Source organism: Prosopis cineraria, unplaced genomic scaffold, assembly GCF_029017545.1.
Source record: "Prosopis cineraria cultivar Desert tree isolate PC_DT_omini unplaced genomic scaffold, ASM2901754v1 PC14, whole genome shotgun sequence".
NCBI classification, from domain to species: Eukaryota; Viridiplantae; Streptophyta; class Magnoliopsida; order Fabales; family Fabaceae; genus Prosopis; species Prosopis cineraria.
The window spans coordinates 21,603,317-21,614,440 of record NW_026555345.1 but is presented as its reverse complement, the minus strand read 5'-3'; the positions used below and the strand labels follow the sequence as shown (position 1 = coordinate 21,614,440).

General features: G+C 31.0%; 1 protein-coding gene across 1 annotated transcript; it reads right to left on the bottom strand.

Annotated features, from left to right (window-relative positions):
- Positions 1 to 588: 588 nt before the first annotated feature.
- LOC129293307 (2-hydroxyisoflavanone dehydratase-like) lies at positions 589 to 1,846 on the bottom strand. Its single transcript, XM_054931195.1, has one exon. It carries the CDS (start codon positions 1,794 to 1,796, stop codon positions 795 to 797), a length of 1,002 nt encoding a protein of 333 aa, XP_054787170.1. The 5' UTR covers positions 1,797 to 1,846; the 3' UTR covers positions 589 to 794.
- Positions 1,847 to 11,124: the final 9,278 nt, after the last annotated feature.

Below are 11,124 nucleotides of genomic sequence, written 5' to 3'. Positions count from 1 at the left end.
TCTATGAGATGTTATGGTTTAATTTAAAACGTAACTCACGTCGTAAGAATTTATGGGACATTTATTATTTTATTTCAAAAAATACCTTTCTTGTATTCATTAGAGAGAGAATACATTTTTTTAAAAATATATGATATTTATTAGGGACTAAAATGAATACTTAAGCGAGTTCTAAAAAAAAAATTTATTGATGTAACTAGACTTTTTTTTAAGTTCTAATAAGTTAATTGAAAAACCTTTATATTGAGTATTGAGCGAAAAATATAACGTACTAGTATATTTTTACTGATTGAATCAATTTTCATAATCTCTCAATCTTTGCACATAGGAGGGGCCTAATAAGATGGAGGCGCAGTTGAGTGACACGTAGAATAACTTGGTAATCGATGTGTTCGACTGATAACAACATGAAAGGATTAATTGGACTTTCCCTTTTGATTTTTTTTTTTCCCTATTTTGATATTTACATTAATTGGACTTTCTATTCTCATTGCATTGTGTTGTGTGGGAAGCATTGCTATGTATTGTCATTGGAATCCTTCCAGCTCTTTGAATTACTATATTCTAACGAGTAATTAACACAACCCATAGTAGACAGTGAACAGATTCCAATAAGTAAAACAAAAAATTACATGGCAAGAACGAAGCAAATAGCAAGCACTTGACAATACAGATTTGCAAGAAGTGAACTCACTATGAATCTTTCCCTGTCCCAACCACAAAGACCAGAACGGGACCAAGAAAACAAACATTTTTCAGATACTTTCTGTAGCTTAACACGAAGTTGAACACATTTAATCCATGCCTGTTTCTTCCTTCATTATAAAAGAAGCCATGCGTTTGGTCATTTTCCTGCCATTCTCAGAATCAGGATGAAAGATATGATAAACATGTTCTTCTCCTTCCTGTTCAAACAGCTCAAGTTCACCTCCCCACCCACTCTTCTTCACACCCTCATAGAACCAAACCCCTCTGTCCCTCAACGAATCTTTCACTGCAACACACACAAGAATCCTCGAACACCCAAGTCCAGCCAAGCTGGGTGCTCCCGGAGCCGAGGGATTGACCATGGGGTTATCTAATCCACCTGGGGCTGAAGGGTACACGAATTTCCACACCAAAACAGGCAAGCCCTGGTCGCGCCCTGAAACTGGTTCAGACCCAATTGGACTTGAACTGCAGAAATAAGGATGAACATATATAGCGCCTAAAATTCTAACCCCACCAGGCAAATCCTCAATCCCACCACGCATGGCGATGTTATGGACAATATTACCACCAGCACTGTCACCGGCGATGAAAACTCTGCTGAAATCTCCGTAATTTAGCCATGGCTCATCACTAGGGTCTTTCGTCGAACAGGTTGCGACCCATTTCAGGGCTTCCCAGCAATCTTCATAAGCTGCAGGCAGAAGGTGTTCCGGAGCTAGCCGGTATTCTACAGAGACGACGACGACGTTTACTTGGGAGACGAAGATGTTTAAGTAACGGTGGTAGAGCTGAGAGAAGGCGGATTCAAAGAAGAATCCACCGCCATGATAGTAGACCAAGATGGGGAGTTTTTGGTGGTCATCATGGTGGAATTGGGTGGTGGATTTTGGGAGGTAAAGGCGCGCAGAAATGGGAGGCTCGTCGGAGATGACAATGTCTTTGGAAGAGACTCCGGTTTGAGTGTCGTCAAGCGATGGTGGCACATATGGGGCTTGTCGGGGGCGTTCGACGGTGCCGTTTTTGAAGACTCGGATATAGGTGGGGATTTCTGCAACAACCTCATCGTTGTTGGTTGAGGAAGCCATTTGAAGTAGACTGAGAACAGAGGAAAGAATGGTCAGATGGAAGAGAGCGAGAATGAGGTGGGGCACAATGAATTACTTTATAGCTTTCAGTGAGCTTTTTTTTTTTTTTTAATAATAATTTTTTATTTTTTTCCCTCTCTTGGCATATTTATTTCTGCAAGGAGACCCGTGGCTTGACTAGTTCTAGTTTAATTATTATATGGATTGGGATTATTTGGATTGGATTTCCACGTCATCCACATGTTTATCTCACATATGATTGATCAAAATATCTCTTTTTTATATATAAATGTTGTTTAAAAATAATTTAAATTAAAAAATAATGTGTATATATATATATTTTTTACTTTTTTAAGAGAAAAATAATAAATAAAATTTTTTAAATAAAATAATAATAATTTGGTCATATAAAATACAATAATAACTTCTAACTCCGGAGGAATATAATTGTCATTAAAATTTAAATGAAATAAAAAGAATACCCTTTAATTTTAAAAACTACAGAAGCATGATGAAAGAAAATTATGAATATTTAAATCATTTTAGTTATTTAGTGAATAAGACTTATAAATTTTAAAATCAAAATAGTAAATGAAAAAAACTTTATTACATTTTGTTGATTGAAGAAAAATGTTAAAAAATGTATCATTTTTGTCATTAATTGAACTAAAGTTATGAATTTCAAAACTAAATTTATAAATAAAAAAAACTGTTACACTTTTTTAAATTAAGAGGTATTTTTTACATTTCATAAAAAATTTTTAATAACAATTAGGTCTCTTGTAATTCAAAAAGTATTATCACATTTAGTGGGATCAAATTGTCATTTTCTTATTTTGAAAAGATTTATTTGTCATTCTCTCTCTTTTTTATTTATTTTTAAAATTTTTAGTTATATAAAAATATTTATTTAGTAACATTTTCTAAAATTTAAAAATATAAATTAGTCCAAAATAATATTTCAAACATGCAATTAAAAAATTACTAAAATAAATATTTAATATAGAAAATTGCTCAATATAATTTATATTTTTTATTTTTTAATTCTAAAAAATTAAATTATTTATTTTAATATTGATAAAATTATTTAAAATTTTTAAAATAAGGAGAGAGGTTAGAAAATTAGATTATCAAGGTAAAATAATAATTTTAACAGAATTAAAAATAAAAAATTAAGTATTTTAGATTCTTTAATTGAAGAATTCTAATAATGTTAACAATTGAACTAAATTATAGATTTTGAAAATAGAAAGAATGTCTCTTTAATTTAAGTAAAACATAAAAGATGTCATTCTATTTTACTCTTATTTTTAATAGCTCTATTAAAAAATAATTAAAAATAATGACACTTTATGCGAGAATGCTCACTAAATCAACCCCTCTTGAGCCATAATTAATTAATTATATTTAATCCAAAAATTTTAAAAAAAATAATATGCTCTCTCTCTCTCTCTCTCTCTGTGTCTATATATATATATATATATATGCGCCTCCCTGGCCCATTGTTAGTTACACGCCTCGAAGGGGGGTGAGGGTAAGGGAGATGAAGGAAATTGCTCAGAAGGAACGCCAATGACTTGACAACCTCATGCTATCACTGCCAGCCAAGAATTGCAGGTCTTGGGAAAAGCACATCAAAGGCAAAGAAAAGAAAAGAAAAAGAAAAAGAAAGACAGGAAGAAAGAAAGAGAGAAAGAAAGAAAAGGCTCCAAGATGCTCGAACTCCACTTGGCATTTTTTTTTTTGAATAATACAGAAACATTACTAATCAAAGGGTTGGTTACAATAAATACCCTTCGTCTCATCATCCACCTCAAAGGGGCAATTATTGTCTTACAAAAAATTAAGCCCAGACTTTTACTTTAGTATGAGCAGTAGACCGGGCGATTGAGGACAAATCACTTTCGATTAATTTATTGTATACACAAAAACTATAATTTAGAGTCTCACCATTTGCTTAAATGATGAGGATCTCTATTACATAAGGATAGAATTTTTCTAATTGTATATATATACATATATACATATATATTATATTATAAAAAATAATTATGTTTAAATTTTAATTAAGTGATAAATTCGGACACCTAGCTTAAAATCATTTTCAATTTAAATATTAATAGTCATATTTTTGGGACGCACCATGATTTGGAAAAAGAAAAATGTCAGCACTCTCTATCATGAAAGAATATTTTATTTTTGTTTCACCAGTATTATTCTATATTACTTTGATTTTCTGCCTTGATTGATAAACTTGCCTTTACAGGGAATCTATGGTACATCGGTCACACCTGAGTTTACCAAAGTTTGGGCCTTTAACATTTGGATTCAAATCATGTGAAGTTAAAATTAGTGAATTTGGGTAAAGTTTTCTTTGTTTAGTATTTTTATTTATTTTATTATTTTTTATAAAATATAAAACCTTATCTCTCTTAATAAGGAAAACTTTACATAAATTTATTAATATCAAATTTAGTGGATTTAAATCAACATTTAAACCAAGTTATTTCATCCTAAGTGTTCGAAAATTGTTTGATGCATACTTATGAGTTTTGGATCTCACCCATGCAAGTTTCAATTTGTTTAAGAGGTCATTCATCTCTTGTATCTATTCCTCGCATGATTCAGATAGCCTTCACATGTGTTCTAATATTTTAGAGAAACTTGTGCTTCTACTTTTTTTAACAAAAAACATGTGAGTTTCGGAGAATTCCCACATGTTTATTAAGCTTAATCCTTTTGAAGCCTTTCTATACCACCCATCTAGGTGAGGGTGAACTTAAAACACGGGTGTTTTAGGGTTCTAACAAGTAATAATTCACATATTTTATTATACACTTTTATCTATCTTATTTTGATTTTTTAGCATTTGTTTTGGTATATTTTGAAATAAATGAGTAGTATACATGATTAGTATAATACTCTCTTCTTAATACCACATACTTAGCCCATAAATAAGATCCTACCAGATAATTAAAGCAAAATAATCTTTATAAATATTTAAAGTTTTCCGAAGAAATGGCCAAGTGTGAAAACCTTTCAAGACTTGGGATCCCAAAATTATTTTAAAATCAAAACAAAGTTTCAAGGGGCCATCCAACCCCTAAAATTCAGAGTAAAAAGTAATTAAGAAGAATGGAAACCAAAAGGACTTGAAAACAAAGTAGAAAGGGGTCAAAAGAGTTGAGGATAGAAGTGCTCCCAAGGCAACTAAGTTGGAACCAATATTCTGCAAGCCACGGCTAACTTGTTATGACAACTTTTAGATACAAACTTTTAGCATGCACAACTTTTGACTCGAATTTTTGATTGAGGTGATTCAAGCACCTATATGTTTGACAATTTTATAATCTAACTAATAGCTTTAGTTCCACATCAATTTGATATCAAATAGAGAATTTGGACACCTAGGATAGAATTTTGCTTTTAACACCCCTCAACAAAGTGTCAAAATCTCTAATGGCAACATCCTAAAAATTTTAATTATCAGTATTAAACAAAGTTGGAATTAATTAGGAGTATTAAACAAGGTATGAATTAATTAGGAGTAATTGGTGCAAGATTTAAGGCTTAACACATTTTGAGGGAGAATTGGGTTTCTGTCTAGTTTCGCTTGTCAAAGTGACACAATAGTTGGTCATTACATGCAGATGAGCATCCTTGGAAAAAGGGGTGTGCTCCCTATTTGCCTTCACCTCACGGATGAGTCCTTTGTGGAAGATGTCTATTCATGGATGAGAACAAAGAGGGCAAATTCGAATAAGTGATATTCTATGCAAGTCAACACATTTATAATGTACACAACCTCTTGTGGATGACATATCAGTTTCACATCATAAGTAGCCAGAACATAAAAATAGAGGGGATAAAATAGAGAGTTGGAAAGGAGAAGAGGGAGCTTCATTAGGATAAGGATTCTCTCTCTATTGGAGAGGTTTTAGAGTTTGGAATTACTAGAGGTAAGTTTATAATCCTTCCTCCTCTATTCTAGCTCTATTTTAAAGTTAGGATTTCTAGTTTCCCTTTGATTTCAGTTCTTGATGGAATTTCTTAGCTTCAATTGGTTGTGAATGAATTAAATTGGTGGAATGAAGTTGTGGGAGTTCATTTTTCTCCTAGAATAGTGAGTATTGTTTACTTAATCATTAAACCCAATTTTTGTTAGTTTAGGAAAAACCCTAATCTTGAAATGCCCAAATCTAAATTTACGAAAGTGGTTGGATGGCTTAGTTAAGTTTGTTGGAATCTAGATAAGCTATTTTAGCTATGAGAATGTTGGATTTTAGGAAGAAATGAAATTTTGAGGCTTTGGATTACTTAAGTGGAAACTAGTGTATTGGAAATGGGCAAACATGGTAGTGATATTAATGATGGTTTTCTTTGTTTGCAGATTAACCTCATTATGCATCATTTGATCTAAAATATGAGCTTAGGAAGCAAGTTTAGTAAGGGATAACTTTTGATCTCTCAAATATTTGAGGTAATTGAGAAATTTTATTTTGTGCTTATTGCTTGTTAGATTAGTTGTAGTTGTTTGTGAACTTGATAAAAGTATTTTGTAACTCGACAAACTTAATTTATTGCTTTATAAACTTAAATGCAAGTGTGGCATGTTTTGTATATATGAGGAAAGATCAAAGAGAAATTGATTAATTATTCATTTAAATGAGAATTTTAATCATTTCTATAGTAATGAGATGTGATGATAGATTTATGACTATGGTAAGTGAATTGTAATATGAATTGTTGTATGCATTGTGAATGTAATGTGCATGCTCACATGATCATATATTAGGCAGGAATATGCCCTAAGAGGAGCTTAGTGATATTACATCCATGTGGATATTACCAATACCATAAGTGGCCTCGATATTTGGTTTAGGGTCCAGTTGTCTTGAATCTCACCTAGAAATGGGTGTAAGCTTAAGTTACCTCAACCCCTAGCCCTTAACATTATCCTAGGCTGGGTGAAGAGTAGTGCTTGTGACACCCTTGTGAATTCAAGAATGGAGGATTCGTAGTCTGAGAGTGAGTATAGCATGTAATGTTCTCTTTTAACATTATCAAGACACAACATAACACTATCATGATAATTAGAATTAAACAAATCTATATTAAGTTGCTATAATAGGAAAAGGTTAAATTAAGACAAGAATATTTAGCTAAAAGATTGGGATCCAAAAAAGAAAAAAAAAACTCCAACCCCTTAAGAGAGTGTTTGAGCTCAAATAAAAGTTTATACTATTATTTAAGCATGGCTAAAAAGAGAAACAACCAAAGAATATCAACAAAGGCAAATAGGGCATTCTTCCCATTGCAATTTATATTTTTTCTTATTTTTATTTTATATATATATTTAATATTATTTTTATTTAATATTATTATAATTTTATATTTATATATACATTTAATAATATTTTATTTAATACTATTATAATTTTATTTTTATTTAATTTTATAATTTTTAAATTATGAGGGCATCATTACTCCTCTAAGAATAGTTTAAAAGCAAAATTACACTTTAACTCATGAAAAATAAATCCTACTAGCTATAGTAACGGAAGTTTAAATGGAGGAGGCAATATTGCTTTGATTTAATTAATTTATGGACAATATTATTATGATAAGTAGTTTAGGGGTAACATTGCTCTTTTGAAAATAATCTAAGGGTAAAATTATATTTTAACCCCATTATTATTCTTCTTATTCCCTTGATTGAATGGAAAAAACAGCATTGGGCCTAGTGCGCCTCTTTTCACAATTTCCCATTCTATGAAATTTATTATATGATTCACAATTCCATTCACATCCATCATCTTCTTCTTTTCCTCAATCTACAGCACGTGCTTACCACAATAAATCAACATTCAGCAATTCACTAAGATTTAGTTTGATGATCGCACTTTCATTCATTCAATGTAATTTCTGTCATCTCTAGATCTACCTTCATTTCTCTCTCAGGGTCGTTGTTCTCTCCTCCACTTCATGTCAGATTTTGCCGTCATGATTTTGGAGTTGGAATTGAGGAAACTATGAGGTGTGATTAGAGGATTGTGATCCTTGGGAGAAGATGAGAAGCACTTGAGCCAACCATTGAAAGGGACTAAGTCATCTCTATCATAATTTTAGTTGCAATTTCTATTTCTTGATTGAAATTTGGACCTTGTAACTAGTGTAGACTATATGTTTGATGAGACCCTTTGTTGACATTTGATAATGATATATTGAAAATTGATTTTGGTTGCTGGAATTTTCTTTTGGCCTTAGATCGATATAGCTTAAACTTCAAGTTATATTGTGATTGTTAGCACTATATTGGTTGTAATTGAACTAGCATTGTGTAGGTATCACTTTAGGATACTTGGAACTTGATTTGTCCAATTGAAACTCATTTTTCCAAGTAAATTCCATGCTTTACATTGGCCATACTTGGTCTCATTGTATCTATTATACATTGCTAATTGGTTAACTTAAACTTCCATTAATCACCTAGGATACTATGAAATTTTAGAAAGTTTTTAATTAAGTTTACATGTTTGCTTAAGCTCATTTTACCAATGAATTGAGATAACTTGAAAATTTAACTTGGCCAGAATAAACTTGAACTCTTACTCCTAAAGATCCCATACACATTGACTACAAACGCCATTCCATTTGTATTTTGCTCATAAAATTAAAAAATTTACAAACTTGTTTCATTTTAGTGACCACTTAGATAATTCAATAAAAACCTTTTGTTGTTTTTTTTAAATCACATTTAAAGTTCAATTTTGCTTCTCTCAAGTCCAACTCATTGGAGATTCAACTACTCTAATGTAATTTAGTTTATTTGAGGTATTAACGTCAAGTTCTCATCAACATGCATGCTTTTGCCTAGTTTCCTCATATACGCATTCAATGTAATGACTCTAAATAATTAGCTGAGATTTCTAATGACTATAATTTTTCTTACACTATAAATAAAAACTTATTTAATTAAAGAGATTAACACATTACATTTATTGTTTTATCTACTGCATTAAAATTTTTGAAATAACTCTCTATTTTACTAGTTTATAAGCTTCATTGTATTTAGTTATATTCTTTTGAGAATAAGTGTTTAGAAAATCTTATTTACATTTCTAAAAATTTAGGGAATGCTTGTCCTAAGTGTTTGCTAGCTTACAAGTTGTTACAAGTGTCTGTAGAGTCAATTCAAGACAACAAGTGACACCTCGCACAAGAGAAAGTGGGATCAATTTACCGTAGCTTATAATTCAGGGGAAGGCATTCCGTTTGGTTTAGAAACTCAGTTCAGTCGTGTTTCAAAAATTAGGAAATTAGTTGATGCCGGTCTCAAGAGGAAGTGGGATCAAGTTACTACAACTTGTAATTTAAAGTCAGATTTTGGTTTGCATGATTTAAATGAGGTGACTTTTGTGAAACAAGACACGTTAACCTCTGCGACCATGGACAAAGGCATCATTCCCACTAAAGTGCCAATATCCAGAGGCCTTAATCCAGTCTCACTTCTTCCTAGTGATTTGTCCCAGTTTGCTGACCACGGCTTTGTTTCGGTTCCAAGCTCTTTTGTTGCAGCTCCAAGCTCTTCTTAGTGCCTTCTCAAATGAAAGCTTAATCTGTTTTACAGTAGCAACCAATCACCATGGCTTCACATCTTCAAGCTATGGTCCTCAAAATCATAGGGGAGACAAACTAATGATACGATACTTAGTTATCTTCCCATTATCATACTCGTCTTGCTACTAATGGCAATGAACTAATTTTCAAATCGGTTCGACAGTACCTTCATGGGAGTTACTTTTCATCATCCACATGTTCAGATAATGTATGGCTTGGGCGTTTTTTTTTTTCCGTCTTTGTTATCTTCGTGTATGGTTTTTAGCCAATCGAGTCAGGTTATCGATTCTCTAATTTATGTTCTTGTTTGTAGTTTTTATTCCTTCGAGCTTGTAAGTTTTGTTCGGTTTGTTGTCTTGTCTCTTTTCCGTTTGTTTAGTTTGGATCCTTAGGACAAGACAGTTTTAAAAGTCGGACGCCGAACCAAAAAAGTCAACTATTCTTGTTTATTATTATCTAACAAATTAGACCAATAGTTGGATCAATAATGTAATAATTAAATAAAAATAATATTAAATATATATAAAATAAATATAAGAAAAAAAATCTATAATACATCAATAAAATGATATAACATAATTATAAATTAAAAATATTATAAATTATAATTTTACAACTTGTTAAATATAGATGGATCTTGGTTAAATTAAATGTAAGTAGACTCAAAAGTATCTGTATTTATACCTATAACTATCAATAATTTCATTAAAAAATAGTCTCAAATTATATTTTATATATATGAGTTGTCCAAAAATAAAATCAGCTTTTGGTAAAAATTTAATTTTTGAATTTTTTTAATTTTTTTAAAAATTTTTTATTATTATGTTTAAAACCATTTTGTTTTCTAAAATCCTTTACAGTTCCTAGTTCAGCTCCAATTTCTAGTTTAATAGCAACTTAACTTCAGTTCAATTCGGCTCAATCATGAAAATAGTTTTTTGATCCAAATCAAGCAATTAATGGCTCTAATCAATGGTCTGATTGTTCAATTTTGTCCAATTTTGAAAACAATGTTTGTGAGTTTTTCTTGGGGGCTTTTATGTTTGTTTGTAATAATAATTTTTTTAGAATTAAGGGTTATTTTTGTTTCTAAACTGTATAAGAAAAGTCATAAATGACTCTAAATTCAAGTATAGGTCAATTTTGTCCCTCAATTTTAAAAATTTGCTTCCTCATCATTGTTAGTCATAAATGCCATTTTTTTATTGTTAGTTGACTGTTAGTGAGCCCCATATTATATTTGTTTATTATAAAATATTTAAGTTGAGGGTGCCAATTGACCCTTTGAATAAAAGTAGAGGGGTAAAAAAGATCATAAACTTGATAAAGAAGGGTAAAAATGACCCTTAACTTTAGTGAAAACTATTGAAAAAACGGTGAGACTTGCTGATGACTAATGGATGTTAAGTGTTTTTAATGTTAGGGTGATAACGGAGGGAATATATAAAGTTAATTGACAAAATTGACCTATAGTTGAGTTTAGAGTTATTTGTGACCTTTCGTGTATAGTTTAACAGCAAACATAACTATTAACCCATCTTTTCATATTTGATTATATTTAACTTACTCTCAAAAGAAAAACATCACCCAAGCCTTCTCATTTAAAACTCCCCACATCTTTTCCTACTTTCATGTGCACACTATATTTATTTGACTTAAATTGCATTTTTTCTTGTTCTTTCATTAAGAAGTGTTGGATACCCTATAC